The sequence below is a fragment of the Gigantopelta aegis genome, chromosome 1 (genome assembly GCF_016097555.1).
Source record: "Gigantopelta aegis isolate Gae_Host chromosome 1, Gae_host_genome, whole genome shotgun sequence".
Taxonomy (NCBI): domain Eukaryota; kingdom Metazoa; phylum Mollusca; class Gastropoda; order Neomphalida; family Peltospiridae; genus Gigantopelta; species Gigantopelta aegis.
In genome coordinates, this window is record NC_054699.1 from 9,146,719 (window position 1) to 9,167,586 (window position 20,868).

Here is a 20,868-nt window from a genome sequence, read left to right on the forward strand (position 1 = left end):
TTAAATATAAATAAAAGTCATGCTATAACGTAAATTACAATGTAGTTCCGGACAAAATGCATAAAACAATGGCTAACTGTATTAAATCTAAATAAAAGTCATGCGACAATCTAAATTAGTTCCAGGCAAAATGCATAAAACAATGGCTAACTGTATTAAATATAAATAAAAGTCATGTGACAACCTAAATTAGTTCCAGGCAAAATGCATAAAACAATGGCTAACTGTATTAAATATAAATAAAAGTCATGCGACAATCTAAATTACATGTAGTTCAGAACAAAATGCATCTTTTTGTATTCCTTTATTAAGATATAAAAAAAGAGGAAAAAAAACATAAAATGCAACTTTTTGTATTCCTCTATTAAGATATTAAAAAAAGAGGAAAAAAACATAAAATGCATCTTTTTGTATTTCCCTATTAAGATAAAAAAAAAAAAAAAAACCCCACCATAATGGCAGAAGAATGGCAGACCATATTAAGTGTAACTGGATACCATATGAAACTCACAATCTGCAAACCGCTCGGCAGTTTAGTACAAAATTCGCCTCTTTGCATTCCTCGTGGGAAATCACAAAGCTGATCGCAGATAACAGACCAAATCAAATGATCTTTCTTCATGTCACTGCTAAGATTAATGATACCATTTCCATGATCAATGGCTGGTATCAATTATAGCAATTTATATGTAGTTCCGACACTAGCATTTGAATTACAAAACAACAAGATCCATCAAATTACCATAATGTGGGGGCAGGGTGGGGGTGGGGGCAAATAAAAAAGAAGGGAAACAAAAACAATATTTGAAACATAGCCCAGTGGTTAAAGCGTTTGCCTGATGAATAGTCAACTTGGGATCGATTCTCGTTGGTAGGAATCGCCAGTGAGGCATTAGCGGGTTTCCTCTCTCTCACACTATTCTAACCAAGTGTTAAAATAACCATATGTTACAAACCAAAGAGGAATAGTTTGAGAATGTGCTGAGGTATTATTAAGCAAATATTCCTTTCTTTTCACAAACATTTAAAACTATGTTTATTTGGTGTCTTTATAAATCGTAATTGCAACACTTTGTCTACAGAGTAAGAAGCTTAAGTTTGTTTTGTTTAATGACACCACTAGAGCACAGTGATTTCTACATCATCAGCTATTTAATATCAAACATTCGGTCACCGTTATACACAGAGGAAACGTGCAACATTTTTCCATTATCATCAATTGATCTTTTATATGCACTTTCTCCCAGACAGAACAACACATACCACAGACTTTGGTATAACAGTCACTGGACACTGACAGAGTAAGTCTACCGAGGGGATTTGATCCTCCAACCAAAGGCGCATGCTTTGACCTAGATCCTGCACCATAGCATAAGAAAAACGATCTGCTTCTAGCACATATCCTACTCATACTAATTAGTGACGGTGGTCTTTATCTGCCCTTTTTAAAACACAGGACAGCACTTATATGTACTACAGCTTTTGAACGATTAAATTCAGTTTTTGTTTCATGACATCACTACAGCACGCTGATCACAGGGCTTCTAGAATTTTTATAAAATGCACTAGTCATGGGATCAGTGATTTTAAAAATGTACTAGCCACAATTAAAAATTCACTAGCCCTACTTTTAAGTTAATACAATTTTACTAAATAATAGTAATAATCAGATATGTCACCTAAAGAGGGAGATAGAGCTTAAAACACTAACATCAGGGGGTTGGGGTGAGGGCAGGCTATTCATATTTACAAAATAGACTTAACTGCAACATTTGACTTTTTGTTTTCTTTTTGTTTACTAGCCGTCAAGCATGGCAACATTAGTTATTTACTAGCCCAACATTGAATATCACTAGCCATGGGAATCGGGCTACCATAATCTAGAAGCCCTGTCTGGCATGGCAATAGTAGTTATTTACTAGCCCAACATTGAATATCACTAGCCATGGGAGTGGGGCTACCATAATCTAGAAGCCCTGTCTGGCATGGCGATGGTAGTTATTTACTAGCCCAACATTGAATATCACTAGCCATGGGAGTGGGGCTACCATAATCTAGAAGCCCTGTCTGGCATGGCGATGGTAGTTATTTACTAGCCCAACATTCAAAAAATTTGTAAATCTGATTCACAGTCTTCACAGGAAACCCACTATGTTTTTCCCCATTGGTACCAAGGGTTTTTTATATAGACTTTCCCACAGACAGGACAGCACATATCACAGCCTTAGATTGAGGAATAGTCACAGTGGTAAAAATCTGACATTAACAACATTAAAAGACTGGACAGCACTTAACACTGTTTTAGATATATCGATCCCGGAGGACTGGTTACATACATGTACATACTGGTAAAACTCTGACATTAAGAAAAAAAATTAAAAGACAAAACAATATGCACAAAGGATGGCTACAGTTTCAGAAATTAATGTCATAAATATTTACAATTATGGAAATATACAGAAACATTAACACAACGCCCGGACCGCAGCCAATCGGCGGGCAGGTCAACAACATTTGTGAACTAGGATGAGGTTTGTCTGAAGTGCCCGAGTGACAATTACCATATTCAGTAATAACCGTGATGAATACCAGAGTAGGAGATTTACATCACCAATAAGAAGTTATTCATGATGGACGTACAACAAGCTGTGTGCTGGATAATTAAAGGGACGGTCCTGAGTTTACAACTATTGTAAAATGTGTCTGACCAATAGAGCCTTTTCAATGACGTAACATACAAATTAAATACATTTTCTTATTTAGAATATCAGTGTCTGTATTTACAAGGTGTCTGTTGTTGTCCTAATGCTTGTAGTAGCCCAAACCAAATTTGGTATGTATGAAAAAATATATATCACAAATTAAAAGTAAAAACTGTGTACTACAAACATGAGTATATGACCACAAATATATTTGATATACAGACACTGATATTCTAAATAAGAAAATGTATTTAGTTTGTATGTTACATCATCGAAAAGGCTCTATTGGTCAGACACATTTTACAATGGTTGTAAACTCAGGACTGTACCTTTAAGGATGGTGACTGGTTCACTGGAAAGTGGTGTCTGCGTTCAGTGAACTCTAGATGGATCTGAAGCCAGGCGGTCAAGGGGATCAATCCTAGATTGACCACGCATCAGGCCAGCATCATCTCAGTTGACTCATTCTCTGATTAAGTCTTCCTCCCCCCCCCCCCCCCAATCCCAACCAGTGCCCCATGACTGGTATATCAAAGGCTGTAGTATGTGCTATCCCATCTGTGGGAAAGTGCATATAAAAGATCCTTTGCCACTAATGAAAAACAATTGTAACGGGTTTCCTCTCTAAGACTATATGTCGAAAATACCAAATGTTTGACTTCCAATAGCTGATGAGTAATAAAAACAATGTGCTCTAGTGGTGTCGTTAAAGAAAACAAACTTTTTGTGTTAACCTACCTATACACGGGTTACAAAACACTAAGCTTATTTCAATGCCTGGATGTCAATCAACCATTTGACTCATGCTTACATGTATACACGGGTTACCAAACACTATGCTTATTTCAATGCCTGGATGTCAATCAACCATTTGACTCATGCTTACGTGTATACACGGGTTACAAAACACTAAGCTTATATCAATGCCTGGATGTCAATCAACCATTTGACTCATGCTTACATGTATACACAGGTTACCAAACACTAAGCTTATTTCAATGCCTGGATGTCAATCAACCATTTGACTCATGCTTACATTCACTGAAGGTTCAAGCAGGACTGTCTTGGACACATTCTCCGAGAAAGAAAGAAAGAAAGAAATGGTTTATTTAACGACACACTCAACACATTGTATTTACGGTTATATGGTGTCAGATATATGGATAAGGACCACACAGATATTGAGAGAGGAAACCCGCTGTCGCTACTTTATGGGCTATTTTTTTCGATTAGCAGCAAGGGATCTTTTATATGCACCATCCCAGACAGGGTAGTACATACCATGGCCTTTGATATACCAGTCGTGGTGCACTGGCTGTAGCGAGAAATAGCCCAATGGGTCCACTGATGGGGATCGATCCTAGACCGACTGCGCATCGAGCGAGCGCTGTACCACTGGGCTATGTCCCACCCCACATTCTCTGAGATTGCCCGGTGGATGTGTCCAAGACAGGGCCTGGATGTGTGCTAATCGGTCTGTAGGAACAAAGCACATAGATGATCCCTTTGTGGTGAAGCAAGTACTTGGCCTTTATTGTTGTAGTGGCTTTATTATTTTAGTCTCTATATCTAAAGTCATCAGGCATGAATTTACATGTGTTGGCTGCATTTCTGCCACAAAGAATTTTTTGGGTATGGTGCTATGAAACTGAAATCAACCACAGTCAACAGGGGGTATGGGGAGGGGGGGGGGGGCTCCCAAAGAAAGAAAATGGGTTAAATTTAGGGTTAGGGTTAAGAAAATCATACAGTAATGATAAGAGAAATTACTTTTGTCAAAAGGTTAACTTAAAACAAAATCTGCAAAAATATTTGGATATGACACCATACCCATTTTACATTCTGGCAGAAACCCTGGTTGGGGTGTCAAACAAACCTTTCTCTTTTCCAATATTTAACACAAGTAACACTCACAAGATCAAAAAATTAACAATGTTGATTTTGATTTTTGTCCACAATTTAAATGTCAAGACGTTTGCTTTTTAATTTTAATTTTTTTATTATTATTATTATTTTTGTTTTTTTAATTTTGAAATGCAATATTCATGACAAAACAGTATAATCAGGCATTGATTTTGTGGATTTAGTTTTTTTATGATTCTGCCGGAATCGATCTGGAATTTGTGGAATCCCTGAATCCAGCTAAATTGGCAGCTTGCTAATTCTGCACTGCAGGTTTTGTATTTATTTTATACAGAATTAATATTCATAGGCCAGCCTCTTTGTAATAGTATTCTAAATTTCCTTACAAATATTCAGTTGTTTAAGTTTCAATACATGTGTCTCTATGAAATCACAAACTACCAAAAATACTATCAACCAGGGCAGTTTATGTTTGACACACATGTACATATAATACATCTTTTAATTTCTTAATCAGGGAGATAGATTTCCATTGTTGTACAATTTATGGTACTGACATTTTGAGGTGTTTAACCGGCCTCGGTGGTGTCGTGGTTAAGCCATTGGACATAAGGCTGGTAGGTACAGGGTTCACAACCCAGTACCGGCTCCCACCCATGCAGAGCGATTTTTAATGACTCAATGTGTACTTTTTACTGCTTTGTTTGGCTTTATTTTTGGAGTGGGTTTTTTGAAGGGTTTTGTTCTTATTGTGGGGTGGGGTTGTTGGGGGGGGGGGGGGGTGTTGGGGTGGCAGAGGGGCAGAGGGGCAGAGAGCAGACTGATTTGTATGACTTCTGTTTATTATGGTAGTATATTTTTTGTTTGTTAAATAAATGCAACAAAATTTACATTATTCATTTTATTTTTACTATTAAATAAAATAAAACTTAATTTCTTTAAAAGGTCAACGTAACACACCTAATCTCATATGAAATGAATCATGGGAGTACATAAAGTCATTTCACGCAGCCATGATTCCGTGACAATATTATCGACAGTCAGGTCTTATCTGGAGTCGGTAATTTCCTCATCCAGAAGGCTGTGGACCTCTGACAGATCCTGGTCTCAAGTCAGTCACCCCATTAAGTTTGTCTCCAGTGTAATTTTAGGCTCACTTATCATATTATTTCTCTGATTAAACTGGATCACGACGGCATCACGTGTCACAGTCTCATTTATTCAGGCAAAACGAACACGAAGATACTCCATCTTGCAAAACGAACACGAAGATACTCCATCTTGCAAAACGAAACCAGGATAACTAGCCTTGTTCATTACGAGAGAGACACAAACGAGAGAGACACAAACGAGAGAGACACAAACGAGAGAGACACAAACGAGAGAGACACAAATGAGAGAGACACAAACGAGAGAGACACAAACGCGTGTACAAAAATAATCAAGCAGTCTCAAAAATAATATCAAATGACTTTAGTATAGATGATGTAGCAGAATTTAAACAGTCTAACCTGTGTTAAACAGCCACCAAAGGAAATATAAAAAGTGGTCTTTTAAGACAGGTGCCTGCTTAATACACATCAGTTTAAACTATATTAGATCAGGATGATTTGGAAGAATAAAAATGTGGTTTCTTAATGCAGGTGGCTGCTTAATACAGGTTGCTGCTAGAGCAGGTTTGACAGTATGTTTTTTTAATATGTTAAGGTAAACATTTACATTTAATAAACTTATAATCTCATCTCTGTGTCTGTGGTATGTGCTTTCCTGTCTATGGGATGGTGCATATAAAAGATCCCTTGCTACTAATGGAAAGATGTAACGGGTTTCCTCTCTAAGACTATATGTCGAGATTACCAAATCTTTGACATCCATTAGCCAATGAGTAGTAAATCAATGTGCTCTAGTGGAGTCGTTAAACAAAACAAACTTTTTTTTTTCTTTGTTTTTGCACTGCACCAAAACTAATTGCAAACAAGTAAAACAGCCCTAACCATGCATAAGTAGAAACTGGCTGTTCCAAGGGAACAACAGGCGTAAAACTCTCCCAGCAACTCTCTTGGTAAAACTCTCCTGGTAAAACTCTCCTGGTAAAACTCTCTTGGTAAAACTCTCCTGGCCCATGATGATGTTGGCTGGCAAAAACCGGTTGTGATAGAAAATATTTTGAACCCCCTCACTGTGTTATAACACCATTTACTAACACAGACAGTAGTGACAGTTTTAATAAACCTGTGTTATCACTATCAATGGTTATCGATTGTAAGCTGTCTGAAGGTTGCCATGTTTTTATTACTGAACCTGTACATAATACAAACCAGTGGGATGGGATCATGGGACCCATGTCTTAGTGTTAAAAAGCTAAAATATATTTTGTTTAATGACACCACTAGAGCATAATGGTTTATTAACAATCAGCTATCGGATGTCAAGCATTAAATTTTGGTAATTTTAACAGTCTTAGAAAGGAAACCTGTTACATTTTTCCATTAGTAGCAAGGGATCTTTTAAATGCACCTTCCCACAGACAGGACAGCACATACCACAGCCTTTTAGAAACCAGACTTTCATGGTGAACATAATAATAGGTGTATAGTTCAAAAGATTCAAATCTTTCTTAAGTTCATATAATTCAAAACGATTTTATAATCAAAGTTGATCGGTTGGTGCACAACAATCATAACTGATGAGTATTGATGAAATTCAACCAATTTTCAAGACTAATTTATCGTCTTTAGTGCACTCTGATTTTCCCCGTCACACTAAAGTCTATGGTTATAAAAGAACTCTTGCTGCCGTTGCAATACAAATAAGCATAGTTTAAAATGTTCTCCGATATCATTAAACAAATAGTTCATTATTTTCCTTTTTAATGAACATCATATTACAAGAAAAACTGAAGCTGGGTTCATGTATCATTAGTGAAAATAACGAGGGGGATTTTTCTATCAGTTAATCAATTGATGATGTTGGTTTAGTGCAGGTCAGTGAAGCATGCACGAATTGCACTCCATGTGCTGACGAAGAAGAGCCATAACTGTTGAAACGTAAGTGGTGCTCAAGAGATTATCAGCAGAATCATACAGATACTGCACCGGCGAACCTCAGCGGTGAATCCCGCCTCCAATGTATCAATATTGATGCATTCGGGTAACAATTAGACACAAACAAAACAACATGGGATTGGCCGTCCTTTAAAACGGAGACTACACTCAATACTCGTAAACACTCAACACTACAACAGTAGGTCGATCAGTATATTGGTATTCTATGTCTTTTTTTCTGCTTTTGTTGTTTGTTTTTCGGTTCTGGTTTGATCAGTATTTTGGTATTTTATGTCTTTTTTTCAGGTTTTGTTCTTCGTTTTTCGGTTCTGGTTTGATCAGTACATTGGTATTCTATCTTTTTTTTTTTGGTTTTGTTCTTCGTTTTTCGGTTCTGGTTTGATCAGTATATTGGTATTTTATGTCTTTTTTTCTGGTTTTGTTTTTCATTTTTGGTTCTGGTTTCTTTTAGGTGTTTTAAGTGTAAATATGTTTACACAGATTACTGACTTTAGACTTTTTTTCAAGTTTCGAATATATACCTGTCCGAAACAAAAATGGTCTCAAAGCAGCTATAAAGTACATGTATGTAAATGGTTGAAATTTGTCACTCGAGTAGACACACAATAATTGTCTCATAATGCTCATGAATGACCAATAAATAATTTCTAGAAAACATTTTTTTTCTAGAATATGGTTAAATATGTATCTTGTGCACAGACATTCATAGTATATATAGAGGATAATAAACGAGTTACCAGTTATTATCAAATGTATATCCCGAGTGAAATAATTTTCACTTGTCACGAGCTTTAGCGAGTGATAATTGAAAATTATTTCACGAGGGACATAAATTTGATAATAACTGGTGGCAAACGCTTTAAACTACGTGACGTCATTGTGTGTGCTTTACCAAATCGTGATGACGTCATATTTAGTACCGACAAGGTGATTGGTTTGTTGGCGTCATACCGTCCAATAGTAGTGTACGTTAAATCAATGCATGATAATTTCTCAGTGAGAAATTATGATTTTTGTTTTCCCCGTTATGAGTGCCTGCTGGGGTAATAATTATTTTTAATGCTTACTCTGTGTGTGTATGTGTGTGTGTGTGTGTGTGTGTGTGTGTGTGTGTGTGTGTTTGTGTGTGTATGTGTCAGTCTATCTCTCTCTATACGTCTTGCTTATTCTCTCTCTCTCTCTCTTTCTGTCTGTCTCTCTCTCTCTCCCCCCCCGCTCTCTCTCTCTCCCTCCCTCCCTCTCTCTCTCTCTCTCTCTCTCTCTCTCTCTCTCCCTCTTGCTTATTCTCACTCTCTGTCTCTCTTCCCCACCCCTCTCTCTCATTCTCCTGTAAAAAACCCCAACTATCTATAATTAATTTATTGCTTCAATTTTGTTTTCTTTTTAAATCTAATTACCAAGTCATTCTTTGCGTTTGACTTTTAAAGTAAGTTGTGAATTGCAGAATGTGCTGGAACGGAGCATCAAGTCAAATAAGAAAAGGAATATTTGGTGCATAATGAATTTCGCACATGCAGCTTTATCTAATACAGATGTATTAACTGTTCGAAAAGGAATGAAAGAGGTGTTGGCTTAATAACATCATCAGCATATTATTTAATCAGAAAAAGTGCTAAAGTTGCATAATGGCCACTTCCAGTCATGGTTATTTATTAACTTTTTCTCTGAAATGTAAATATTACACATTCAACTATGTGCCCATAATCAAATCACAACGAAATAATTTAATTTACTGGTAGAATTGTTTTTTTATTGTCGAATCTTTAGAGGATTCTTGATGGAATTTAGTTGAGGCAAACACTCATAACCTTTTGTCAAGAGCATCTTGCTGATAAATGTGTTGTCCATCTCTGATGGCACTAGCTAGTCAGCACACCATGCACACCAGTCAATTGTTGAGTAACATAGTACATGTGTAGCTGAGTCTCTAGACTGTCAGTGGGCCTACTGTTCTATTTCTCGTCCCAGCCAGTGCACCGTGCACAACTGGTATATCAAAGGCCATCAGGGTTTCTGCCAGAGGGTAAAACGGGTATGGCACCATACCCAAAATATTTTGCTAATTTTGTTTTTAAGTTAACCTTTTGACAAAATAAATTACTCTTATCATTACTGGATGATTTTCTTAACCCTAACCCCAAATTTAACCCATTTGTTTTTTGGAGGATGCCTGCCATACCCCCTGATGACTGTGGTTGCATTTAGTTCCATAGCGCCATACCCAAACATTTCTTTCTGGCAGAAACACTGGCCGAGGTAAGTGCTATCCTATCTGAGGGATAGTGCATATAAAAGATCATTTCCAAGACTACACATCTGCATGCGGAATGACACCACTAGAGCACACTGATTTATTAATCATTGGCTATTGGATGTCAAACATATGGTCATTTTGACATATAGTCTCAGAGAGGAAACCCGCTATATTTTTCCATTAGTAGCAAGGGATCTTTTATATGTACCATCCCACAGACAGGACAGCACATACCACAGCCTTTTATTATTGTTATCGCATACCATGGCCTTTGGTATATCAGTCATGGTGCAATTGTTGGAATGAGAAATAGTCCAATGGGCTCACTGACTGGGATTGATATCAGATGGACTGTACCGATTTACCATGCTGAGCAAAATTCTAAATACAAACATTTTCGTATTGAAAACGTTATCTGCCATTTAGTAAAGCACTAACAATATATCTGACGAACACAAAATAGCTGAAAAGAAGAGAGATGAGGGCCTTGTATATGGAATTTAATCTTATTTAGATGAAATTAGCGGGTAAAATTTAACTCAGACATGCATTTAAAACTGAGTATACCGAAAGTACAGCTTGATATTGGTATCTCTACTGTATCAATACTGAATACCGTACCAATACTGAGGTAAATCACCATAAAAATACTGATACTGATACCGAACCTGAAATTTCAATACCGCCCAGCTCTAATAACTAGAAAGAGACGACAAAATGACTTCATTTTCAGAAACGACATCATTTTTGTAAGTGATTACACAAGAGTTAAGACTGAGGAAGTTGCATTAATTATGTTAAGACGTCGCTTCCCAAAATTATGTCATATACTGGTTATATTTCTCTGTATATTTTGAACTACATGGATAATAAACAGCAAAAAGAAATGTTTTATTTAATGACGCACTCAACACATTTTATTTACGGTTATATATTGCATCAGACATGGTTAATGACCACACAGATATTGAGAGGGGAAACCCGCTGTCACCACTTCATGGGTTACTCTTTAGCAGCAAGGGATTTTTTATATGCACCATTCCACACAGGGTAGCACATACCACAGCCTTTGATACACCAGTTGTGGTGCACTGGCCGGAACAAATAAACAGCACACATAGCTCTCACCTGTTGGGTGAAATTGGAAGGAGCGGACTCTACAGCGGGGACATCATTTTGCGCATCATTGTCGATGCCGTCGTTCATGAAGCAGATCTGCAGGTTCATGCTGCCCTGCATGCGAGTCTGTAGACTGGGCTTCCTGAAGGCCCGCTCGCCCACACACACCTCCTCGTCCGTGCCCATCGCCAGTTTGCGGCGAATCTCCTCGCGGTCATTGTGGTGCGCCTGCAACAGATGAAAGAAACTAAGTCAAAAACAGGTCATTTAAAGTGACTGGCACTAGTTTTTCATTATTAGAGTCGCGGTCATTGTGGTGCACCTGCAACACGCAACAGAAACCAAATAACCAAATGAATTAATAAATTTTTAACGACACCACAGCACAAAAATACACATCGGCTATTGGGTGTCAGAAAAGGTAAGGAAACTAAATAAATAAGTGGAAAACAGGTCAATTAAAGTGACTGACCCCATATTTTTCACTATTAGAGCCGTTTTTGCTAACTGAAATCAGATATTACTATAGTATCAGACTACCAACTGTCAGTGCAAAGTTGGCCAGCTTTCTGCTGTCAAGACTTACACGACTGTCCAGTTGCTAGTCTGAGAATTCTTACAACTCGATAATCCATTAGTTGTTAATCTGAACGCACCCGTCGTAAGTCGGGAGTTGGGGAAATGACAATGCGACCATCGAGTTGGCCAACTTCGTTGTGATTGTTGACAGTCTGAGCCTAGCATTAGATTTTATTGTTCACTGTTTCTGGTTATCCTGGTGTTTCTAATACCACAGAATGCATTTCTCATATTTTTAAAACTGCACGTCTCTCTGAGAAATAACGATTGTGAAGATGAGTTCTAGTCTTTTATATGCACCATCCCACAGACAGGATAGTACATACCATGGCCTTTGTTACACCAGTTGTGAAGCACTGGCTAGAACAAGAAATAGCCCAATGGGTCCACCGACGGGAATCAATTTTAGATCGATCACACATCAGGCGAGTGCTGTACCACTGAGCTACGTCACGTCCATAAAAATATGAAGCATTATATGAATAAATATATATCTTTAGCCATTGGAAGAAGTAATAAATTTGTATGTACAAAATTATTTTAGACAAATATTGATATTGAGATATAAAACATTACGATGTCCAAAAATATACTGGTTATAGAGATATTCGTATTCTAAGCAAGAAAATGTACAGTAGGAAAATTTTAATTTTAATAATGAAAAAATATTTGATTATTTGCCAAAAACCTTTTAAAATGGCTACAAACACAGGATAGTCCCTTTCATACATTTGTTTTCAGATCAATTCCGAAGGGTTCAGAATAAATAGAAAATATCTGGTTACTGTCTTAAGATATCAACTTCATCCTGATAACGTTACAATATAGCTAATTCCGTGAAGCTCTACTGAGTGGCATTCATCATTCAATCTGTGCAGATAAAAGTCGATAGCTTAAGGCAGTAACTGGCTATTTTATTAATCCCTCAATCCAAAAAGAATAAAAGTAAAGTTTGTTTTATTTAACGACGCCACTAGAGCACATTGATTTTTTATCTTATCATCTGCTATTGGACGTCAAACATATGGTCATTCTGACACTGGTTTTTTTTAGAGGAAACCCGCTGTCGCCACATAGGCTACTCTTTTATGACAGGCAGCAAGGGATCTTTTATTTGTGCTTCCCACAGGCAGGACAGCACAAACCATGGCCTTTGTTGAACCAGTTATGGATCAATGGTCAGTGCAAGTGATTTACCAATGAGCCTTGTGGAGCACTCACTCAGGGTTTGGAGTCGGTATCTGGATTAAAAATCCCATGCCTGTAGACCGATCGCCTAACCAGGACGCCACCGAGGCTGGTTCCCAACAAGAATAATAATATATTTTCCACTTTTTTTAGTATGCAACATCTAGCAAGAAGTTTGTTTTAACGACACCACTGGAACACATTGATTAATTAATCATCGGCATTGGATGTCAAACATTTGTTAATTCTAACTTGTCATATGGGGAAACCTGCTACATTTTCTAATGCAGCAAGGGATCTTTTATATGCTTTTTTCCCACAAACAGGAAAGCATATACCATGGCCTTTGTCCAGTTGTGGTGCACTGGTTGGAACAAGAAAAAAAAACAATCGGTTGAATGGATTCACCGAGGTGGTTCGATCCTGCGACACGAGCACTCAACCGACTGAGCTAAATCCCAACAGTAATAGGGTGTAATACAAGATACATGATATCACACCAAAAAGCACTTTTTTCTTCAGGGTTTGAAATAGTGGCCTGCAAAAAGGAGTCCATTAGCAGGTCAACTAGAAGTATACACACACAGGTTTTTGTATCTTTAACATGACACAAATCATTATTGGTATTTTTTTGCATTGAAACAAATGATAGAAAACTAGATATGTTACCATGATTGATTATAATAAAAAAAAAGTGATGGCTTCGGCTACCAATGTGATAATCAATCATACGTATCGGTAATCAATTGTAGCGGGAAGTCTTAATGACTGTAACTGTTCCTACATGTTCCGGTTGAGTGAAAGAAAGAAAGAAATGTTTTATTTAACAACACACTCAACACATTTTATTTACAGATATATGGTGTCAGACATATGGTTAAGGACCACAGAGATATTGAGGGAGGAAAGGAAGAAATGTTTTATTTAACGATGCACTCAACACATTTTATTTACAGTTATACGGTGTCAGACATACGGTTAAGAACCACACAGATATTGAGAGAGGAAACCTGCTGTCTCCACTTCATGGGCTACTCTTTTCGATTAGCAGTAAGGGATCTTTTATATGCACCATCCCACATACAAGGTAGTATATACCACAGCCTTTGATATACCAGTCGTGGTGCACTGGCTGGAATAAGAAATAGCCCAATGGGTCCACCGACGCGAATTGATCCCAGACCGACTGCGCATTGAGTGAGCATTTTACCACTGGGCTACGTCCCGCCCCTCAGTTATTTACGGTTATATGGCATCAGACATATGGTTAAGGACCACACAGATTTTGAGAGGAAACCCGCTGTCGCCACTACATGGGCAGGTGTTATGATTAGTGATTAACTGTTGGTGTTTATCCAGTTAATACTGAAGCACTGTCCTGGACACACAAACTATCCTGTGTTATCAGGGCAGGTGTTATGATTAGTGATTAACTGTTGGTTGTTTATCCAGTTAATGTTGAAGCACTGTCCTGGACACACAAACTATCCTGTGTTATCAGGGCAGGTGTTATGATTAGTGATTAACTGTTGGTTGTTTATCCAGTTAATGTTGAAGCACTGTCCTGGACACACAAACTATCCTGTGTTATCAGGGCAGGTGTTATGATTAGTGATTAACTGTTGGTTGTTTATCCAGTTAATGTTGAAGCACTGTCCTGGACACACAAACTATCCTGTGTTATCAGGGCAGGTGTTATGATTAGTGATTAACTGTTGGTGGCCTTTTATCTCTTCATTGAGGTGTGCACACATTGTAGGTTGGGGGGGGGGGGGGCGGCCAGATTCTAGTTTAGTTTGACGTGCCTGAACCTTTTTTGGATACAGGCATGTTAATAAAGTTAAAAGAAAGAAAGAAAGAAAGTTTAGTCGATAGAAAGAAAAAAGAGAAAGAAATGTTTTATTTAACGACGCACTCAACACATTTTATTTACGGTTATATGCCGTCAGACATATGGTTAAGGACCATACATATTTTGAGAGGAAACCCGCTGTCGCCTCTTCACAGGCTACTCTTTCCGATTAGCAGCAAGGGATCTTTTATTTGCGCTTCCCACAGGCAGGATAGCACAAACCATGGCCTTTGTTGAACCAGTTATGGATCACTGGTCGGTGCAAGTGGTTTACACCAACCCAATGAGCCTTGCGGAGCACTCACTCAGGGTTTGGAGTCGGTATCTGGATTAAAAATCCCATGCTTCGACTGGGATCCGAACCCAGTACCTACCAGCCTGTAGACCGATGGCCGGTCACTGCCCCTCGGTTGAATGATGGAACTGATGTAAATATACCAGGCTTTGCGTTTGTTTTCATGCAAAGAAGGCAAATATCCATGATAATAAATGTAAAATTAGCAATCTGTAGAGTCTTTCCCCTTGAAGTTAAAAGCTTGTTTTAAAGTTTGTTTTGTTTAACAACACCACTAGAGAACATTGATTTATTAATCATCGGCTATTGGATGTCAAACATACGGTTATTTTTGACAGTCATAGAGAAGAAATCTGCTACATTTTTTTATTAGTAGAAAGAGATCTTTTATATGTACCATCTTACAGACAGAATAGCACATACCACAGCCTTTGATATACCAGTTGTGGTGCACTGGCTGGAATGAGAAATAGCCCAATGGGCCCACCGACCGTTTGTGCATCAGGCATGTGCTTTACCACTGTGCTATATCCTGGTTCATGGGCCTAATAATTGAAATATTTCTTAAGTTTGTGTTATTCTAACCAATTTTACAATCGAATGTCGATCAGTTGGTGTGAATCATTTCATAGTGGATGATTGATGATGAAATTTTAACTGACTCCCAACAGTAATAAAAATTATTATTACCCATATGGTTAAAAACATCTTGGTTCCTATGAAAGTGATACATCCCACTAGAACATAAAGTAGGATTTAACACCTCAATATCATCGATTGGCGCACTACAACCTTACGTGACGTCATCGATTGGCGGACTACAACCTTACAGGAACGTCGAACCAAACAAGTTGAGTGATATAAATTAAGATCAATAATGGGTAATAAATAGGATATTAAACTCACTACCATTTCGTATCATGTTTATGTCCCTTGTGAAATAATGTTCATTGTCACTCACTAAAGCTTGTGACAACTGAAAATTATTTCACTTGGGACATAAACATGATATGAAATGGAAGCTCATTAAATATCCCAAAAGTAAGGGTAACTGAAAATCTAGCCTGAGGTAAATGAGTTGAGTCTGGCCTAATTGTTATGCCACATGACCTATGTTTTTGGTAAATGAGTTCTGACCTAACTGTTATGCCACGTGACCTAGGTTTTTGGTAAATGAGTTGAATCTGACCTAACTGTTATGCCACATGACCTATGTTTTGGATAAATGAGTTGAATCTGACCTAACTGTTATGCCACATGACCTAGGTTTTGGATACATGAGTTGAATCTGACCTAATTGTTATGCCACATGACCTAGGTTTTGGATACATGAGTTGAATCTGACCTAATTGTTATGCCACATGACCTAGGTTTTGGATACATGAGTTGAATCTGACCTAATTGTTATGCCACATGACCTAGGTTTTTGGTAAATGAGTTCTGACCTAACTGTTATGCCACGTGACCTATGTTTTGGATAAATGAATTGAATCTGACCTAATTGTTATGCCACATGACCTAGGTTTTTGGTCACAATTAGTATAGTGATGGCTAGATAAATTATATTAATAATGTAGATGAATGGGATGAATAAATGAATGGATGGATGGATGGATGGATGGATAAATGGATGATGGATAGATAAATGGATGGATGGATGGATAAATGTATGGATGAATGGATAATAAATTGATGGATGGATGAATGGGTGCATGGATAAATGGATGGATGGATGGATGGATGGATGGGTGAATGGATAAATGGATAAATGGATGGATATATGGATGAATAAATGGATGGATGGATAAATGGACTGATTGATGGATAAATGGATGGATGGATAAATGGATAAATGGATGGATGGATGGATGGATGGATGAATAGATGGATGGATAAATGGATGGATGAATAGATGGAATAATGCATGAATGGATACATGGGTGGATGGATACATGGATGGATGGATGGATGGATGGATTGATGGATGGATGTGTGGATGGATAGATGGATGGATGAATGCACAGATGGATGGAATAGATTGACAGATATATGGATGAACAGACAAATGCATGGACAGACATACAGATGAATGGATGTTGTCACCTGGCTTACCTGGTACCAGAGAATCCTGTGTAATTTATATTTACAGTTCCACGGAGTGAGACACTCCCATTCGTTGAGAGAGCTGTCGGTTAACTCGGTCCCCACAGAGTCACACAGGCACTGTTTCTCACGCATTTTCAATTCACAACAGTGGCATTAATTAACAAACCATTTTCACATGACTGCTAAGCAAAAAAACCCATCAAATAATCAGGCTTTGTCAGCTAAATCCCCTTGTCTCTATCAGTCACTAAAATAAACAGTAAGAGCATTACAAATTGGCATGCCGCCAGACGTTTTAATTTTTATCCGATGAAACTGGCATCGGATAAAAATTACATAGATTTTTCAGAATTGGAAAGATGTGAACAATGAACGGAAACTAAACCATTATGAAAGCCCAGAACCTGGTACCTAACAAACGTACTTGGACTTTACAAAAGGAAACTTTGTGACAAACATAAGACTTGAGGTATAGAGTAACAAATGACTATAAGATGTCTATACAACATATCAGCCTTCAAACGACATACAATGTTTTTCTAAGATAGAACTGAACTAAAGAATATATTATTATCATAAGTTGGCCACACCACTATAAACATATTACAAGGATTATATTATAGAACCAATACAGACAAAACAGGCATCGAAAATTGGCTGAAATTCCTGCCGGACATCTGGTTCAACAAACTACAAATTCTGCCAGACCAAATCAAAATACGCCAGACCAAATCAAAATATGCCAGACCAAATCGAAATCTGTCAGACCAAATCAAAATATGCCAGAACAAAAATGATCATAAAGTAGAAATGCATAATAGTTGCCGACCAGATGGGAAAGAGGGCAAAAAGATCTCCTGGCCAAGGATGATGCCGACCAACAAAAAATGGTTGGGATGGCTATATTTCAACCCCTGTTTAACAAATACCACAGTACTTTGTTCTAAGATCAGAGAATCAAAGTCCACTGCACTAAAATAAACATTACACTGAATATATCAAGAACGAAGAAAGAGAGAATCAATTTGAGTTATAATACAGAATGTATCACAAACAAACTGCTCTACAATCAAAACTGAACGACAAGTTGGCAACAATGCAGCATAAACATGAAACGGAATTTCCATACAATGAGAAAAATTTTCCACAGTAGGAACAGGATTAGAAGTCAATTGTAACATGGAACCAGCAGACATCACCATGGCTCGAGTCCTGCATAAATAAATAAAAAATTTCCGACCACGTCAGTCAGTGCGCAAACAACCATTCTGAGTACTTTCTGAATCTTTCACAATACATCTTTATCCATTTAACGTGAATAAATTATAAGAAAAATGAACATAAGTAGTTTTGCGTAACAACAACACCGACTGCAAAAATCCGCTATATTCTTGCATCAATGATCAATGCCAAAGATCTCCAGGAAACAAAATGACGACTGTTTAGTGACACCCCAGTCTACTGTTTATTCAATTGTTGCTGGGTGTTTTATGTAGGTGCATTGTGAACAGTCTGGTGTAACATAAATGAAAGGAATGTTTTACCGACACCCCAGCACACTGTTTAAACAGTGACTGTTGGGGCTAATTGTCATTCTAATATGAGATAAAATGAAAGGAATGTTTTACCGACACCCCAGCACTCTGTTTAATCAGTGGCTGCTAAATGTCAAACGGTGTATTCTCAACATTTCACATTATTATGAACAGCTTGTTATTTTGTTTGTTACTTATTCAAGAAGATCAGAGGCTCCCAGTAAAGTAATGAACTCAGGCAGAATCTCCCCGGGGAGGCATGGACAACCATGATAATTTCTAACAAGAGGTTATTTCCCCTTAGGACAGACAGAGTTTGAAATATCGTGACACAAATTCTTGCTGCGAGTTGTGATGCCAGCAGCACGAACATCCAAACAAAAGATATCAAAGTGTGATGTCGCTCCGTGGTAATACTTCGATCCTCCTGATATATGATGGGATACGGAATCAAGTTGGGAATCGTCAAATTGAATATAGCAGACATTCCTTTCCTTTCATAACAGCTGCACACTGGACAAAGTGCTTGTTGAACAAATATGCCTTTCAACTCCTTATAGGTATGTATAAGTCATGTGCTGGGGTGTCATTACAGAAATAATAGTCCTTTCTGATAGTCTCCAGTTAAACAATGTACTGAGGTGCCATTATATCAATATTCCTTTCCTTCGCTAACATGTGCTGATGTCATAAAATATATATTTGTTTCCTTTCTCAACAGCCACTGATTAAGAATGCACTGGGGAGTCAATATACAAACATTTCTTTCCTTTTCTTAGAGCCACTGGTTACACAATATGCTGTGATGTGATAAAACATACATTTGTTTCCTTTCCAAGACTTCATCACCAATTTAGATATTCACCAGAAGACCAGCAACAAATACTTTCACCCACACAAACTACTGAAATAAGCACAACTGTGGCAGCCAGAAATTACTACACACAAAATGAATCTAAAACAAATAGAGATATTTTTGTTTAAAATCCACATTCCTCCGTCGATCTGAATCGAAACCGACGAGACAGTAAAAATTCATTGATCATTGCCGTAACAAATCAGACAGTTAATTTCCATTAATTCCGTACGTGTGACAAGAATGAAAGAGCAACATCGAATCAGCTTGGTATGGATGCGCTTATTGGTGGTCGACAAACAAATGGATGGTGCTTTACGCTTTACCGAGTATTAACATGGATCTCAGTGCTAATTATAAGTCAACATGGGACCAAACCACAGCAACGTTAATTGCATGGGCTTTAGTTCAATATACCACATGCTGTCTTTCTTTCTGTCTGTCTCTCTGTCATCCCCCCTCTCTGTCTCCCCATTTGCATGTAGGTCTGTTATTCCCTTTCTATCTCGGTACTAATGATAAATCAACACGGGACCAAACCACAGCAACGTTAATTGCATGGGCTTTAGTTCAATACACCACACGCTGTCTTTCTCTTTGTTTTTCTCTCTCTGTGTCTCTGTCATCCCCCCTCTCTGTCTCCACATTTGCAGGTAGGTCTGTTATTCCCTTTCTATCTTATTCCTCTAGTCCACCCACCCACCCCCCACCAGCCTATCTTGTTTGTCTGTTTCTCTCTATCACTCTCCCTTTCTCTCTAAGACCAGGACCCATATTCACAAAAAGGTGTAAATTTACGTTTACGACTAGCACTTACGTCTGCTGTAGATTTACGTTTACGTGCAAGAAGCACCTTATTCTCAAAGACGGTCGTAAATGTAAACGTAACTTAGTTGGACGTAAATCTACGATTTAACACTCTCACCGGAGAAAAAAAAAAAACACCATTAGAAACGATGGCTGCCGGGTAAATAACAAATGCGCAAAACTCAATTTCGTTTGTCGTCTGCTAACAATAACATCGCAAACGGAGAACCATGACATTTTGGTATTGGTGAGGATCCGCGTTTTGGTACAAACTTGAGGATATTTCTTAAAAAGGAAAAGATAACTCAAGAGAATTTTGCCGAGTCGAAAACATCCGTTCGATCACCAACAAAAATATGTTAAATCCGTGGGCGTTCACCATCGCAAACTGCTTCAATTATTGGAAATGCTGCTAGTTTCCGTAAATAATAGTAAATAATGGTGATCGTGCTTTATTTATTATATGTACACGACTTACGTGCTGCGTTAGTTGTAACTGGAGGCACTCTTATATTTACGTCCAACTTTACACGTAACTTACGTTTTCGTTGTTTCGTGAATAGCTCTTCAGTCGTAGATTTACGTTTACGTGTAAAACTAGGCTTACAATGTTTTGTGAATATGGGTCCAGGGCTTCTAGATTATGG

The 20,868-nt window shown here is 37.8% G+C and overlaps 1 protein-coding gene across 1 annotated transcript in view; it reads right to left on the reverse strand.

Annotated features, from left to right (window-relative positions):
* Window positions 1-20,868, reverse strand: part of LOC121370401 (IQCJ-SCHIP1 readthrough transcript protein-like) — a 218,990-nt gene that overhangs the window by 29,887 nt on the left and 168,235 nt on the right. The window contains exon 9 of the mRNA XM_041495597.1: window positions 11,013-11,231. Coding sequence (XP_041351531.1) covers window positions 11,013-11,231 — 219 coding nt within the window. The remainder of the gene's footprint in view (window positions 1-11,012; window positions 11,232-20,868) is intronic.